The 3,039-nt window shown below is 57.6% G+C and overlaps 1 protein-coding gene across 1 annotated transcript in view; it reads left to right on the forward strand.

The window, feature by feature from the left end:
* The first annotated feature begins 1,964 nt into the window (after window positions 1-1,964).
* PSMD6 (proteasome 26S subunit, non-ATPase 6) overlaps window positions 1,965-3,039 on the forward strand; it is a 5,169-nt gene continuing 4,094 nt past the window's right edge. Inside the window, exons 1-2 of the mRNA XM_019536705.1 lie at window positions 1,965-2,176; window positions 2,809-3,014. Of these exons, the coding sequence (XP_019392250.1) occupies window positions 2,032-2,176; window positions 2,809-3,014 (351 nt within the window). The 5' untranslated portion in view covers window positions 1,965-2,031. The remainder of the gene's footprint in view (window positions 2,177-2,808; window positions 3,015-3,039) is intronic.

Consider the following 3,039-nt stretch of genomic DNA (forward strand, 5'->3'; position numbering starts at 1 on the left):
AAAGTGCCGCAGGGTCAAAATTTACAACCAAATAACAGTCAAGTCCCCTCTGAGTGGGAAAATCATATCCAGATCTCAGCAATATCAAACTCCCGAGTGGTCGAGCAAACAAAAGAGCACTCAGCTCATGAGATCAACGCTGAAAATGTCATCTGTAAGACAAATCAAAGCCAGTAACAAGTGAGCCTGCCACAGATTGCTGCTCAGAGATGGGCAGAGATAAAGCAGGCTCCTGCCAGATACAAATTCAATGGTTTTAAAAGAGAGGTGTGAACTGAGCACAAAGCACGGGGCAAACAACGGACAGGATCTGCCGGCACCTGCGGGGTTTGCTCTTTTCTTTATCTTTTGACAACACTTGTATGGTTTATCACTATATTTGAACTGTGCCCCACAAGGAAGAAATGAACCTTGGTCCAATTCCTCTTCCTCTGATCAACTGCATGACCATGGGCAAGTCACTTTGCCTTCCTGTGCCTCCGTTTCCTTCCCAGCCCATTGCCTGTCTCAGTTATTGAGGTGCTTTCCTTAGTAGGGATCTTGGGCTGTGATACCTTTAAGCCAGGGACTGGCCTGAACGTGACCATGGTATGGATCACTGACAGCAGCAACAAGTAATTTGTAACTCCAGTGCTCAAAACTCAAGAGTGACTGACATGTTCCTTCGAATAATCAGAAATGCTCAGACTTCAGGCCGCAAGGCGATGAGGAGTCCTGCCTCATCTTGGAAGCAAGGTGAGCTTGGCCTCCCGCTACGGGAAGCACGTCAGCAACAACAGGTGAAGCGTGCCGGGCGAGGGCCAAGTGCAAACAGTCAGAAGAATTTCCATTCTTCCCCCCACCGTCTCCGTTGGAAATTGCGGGGGAAAAAAGAGTAGTGAGCATACTCTGTGCACATGCATGGCCTGAAGTGTGTGTAGGTGTGTCCTATACTGTGTGTGCATTGTGTACGTGTGTCCTGTACTGCACGGGGCTAGCCTGTCTCTTCTGAAGAAAGGGTGTATGTGTCCTGTCTGGCGTGTGCACTGTATTGGGCTAGTCTGTCTCTTTCGGAGGGAGGATGTGTGTGTGTGTATATGCGTGCGTGCGTTCACACGCATTGTGTACGTGTCCTCTTGAAGGGGTGTGTGCGTGTGGGAGGTCTCTGTGTGGCTTGGAAGGCACGTTGTGGGGCATCTCGGTGTGCACACCCGGCAGGACTGTCTTGTGTACCTTGGTGCTCTATGGGTGTTGTGCAACACGCGTATTTCTTCTGGTTAGACCATGCCATGTGTCAGTGCCAGGGGCCCTGCGGGGCATGTACACAAATGTGAACCACTGGGCACCACTGTGAGGCACGCGTGTGTGCGACAGGGTGTCTGGATGCGTGTGTATGTGTGCGCCACCCTAGGGGCTTCCTTGCACGTGGCATGTATGTCTTGTACTGTGTGCGAACATGCGTGTCCTATACTGTGTAGGTATGCCCCACGTGTCAGTACCCTGTGGGCATACTGCACGCACGTGTGCCCGGTTCTGTGTACGTGTGTACTGTGCATACACGCATACTGTGTGGATGTCCACTTGTGCCCTGCCGTGTGCACGTGTGCCGCCCTGTGTGTACATGCATGTACACACCTGGAAGGTGCGCACGCGCGTGTGTACGTGCTGTCCTGTGTGCACACGCGTGTCCTATATTCTGTACATACGTGCTGCCCTCTGCGTGCACCGCCTCCTGCACTGCACAGCTATGTCCCGCATGCACACGTGTGCCCTGTACACACGCGCGTGTCCCAGGCCTTCATCCTCTACTCGTGCGCATGCGCGCCCCCCTCAGAGCCCTCGCGCCAGGTGCCTGAGGAACAAAACCCCCCCCATCCTCCCCGCTTGCGCGTGCGCCCTCGTCCTCGCCCCCTCCCGCCGCCAGGGGGAGCCGCCGCCACCGGAAACCCAGCGCGCCGCCGGCGGAAGTGCTGCTCGCCGGAAGTGCTCCTCCGTACTTCCGGCCCGGCGCTGAGTCAGTGGTCGTGGTCTTGGTTTACGGTCGCCGCCGCGATGCCGCTGGAGAACCTGGAGGAGGAGGGGCTGCCCAAGAACCCCGACCTGCGCATCGCTCAACTCCGCTTCCTGCTCAGCCTGCGCCCGCGCCGCCCCGACCCGGCCGCGCGCGACGAGCTCATGGCGGCCGTGCGCCTGCACCGTGAGTCCGCCCCGCCATGCAAGAGTTAACACCACGGGGGGGGCTCTGCTGGGCCGCAGCAACACAAGGGTTAATACATGGGAGATGAGGAGTCAGCAACTCAAGGGTTAACTCGGGGGTGTGGGGCGAATCTCTGCTTGGCCCCAACAAGCTAAGAGTTAATACATAAAAGTGGGGGGGGGGGCGTCTCTGTTCAGCCCCGGCAACCTAAGGGTTAGTGTGTGTGTGGGGGGGGTTGTCTTGACCCAGCAAGTCAAGGGTTAATGGGGGGGGTGTCGGCCCCAGCAACCTAAGGGTTAACATGTGGAAGGAGGGTGAGGTTGTTCTGACCTGGCAACCCAAGATTGGGTGGGAGGGGGCAGTTCTGCCCCAGCAAGCCAGGGGTTAATGCACAGGGATGTGGGGACGGGGCATCAGAGGCTGTGCTTGGCTCCAGCCAGCAAAAGATTAATGGGGGAAGGGGGTGGGTGGTGATCAACTCTGCCCCAGCAGAGGGTTAACAGGAGGGGGCTGGGGGGGTGAGTAAAGGGGGGCCCCATCAAGCTGAGGGTTAATGTGCAGGGTGGGGGAGGGGCAGTAGAGATTTGAGGAGGGGGCGGGGTGCAGCAGAGCCCTGACTCGGCCCCTCGCAGACATGGCCCCGTTCTATGAGGCGCTCTGCAAGTCGCTGGACTGGCCCGTGGACACGGAGCTGCTGGGCAAGATGAAGAAGGCCAACGAGGAGGAGCTGGCGCGGCTGGACCACGAGCTGGAGGATGCCGAGAAGATCCTGGGCGAGAGCGAGATCCGTGACGCTATGATGGCCAAGGCCGAGTACCTGTGCCGCATCGGGGACAAGGTGTGAGAAGCCCCATCTGTCCGTC

This window comes from Crocodylus porosus, unplaced genomic scaffold (genome assembly GCF_001723895.1).
Source record: "Crocodylus porosus isolate Cpor-Errol unplaced genomic scaffold, CroPor_comp1, whole genome shotgun sequence".
Classification (NCBI taxonomy): domain Eukaryota; kingdom Metazoa; phylum Chordata; order Crocodylia; family Crocodylidae; genus Crocodylus; species Crocodylus porosus.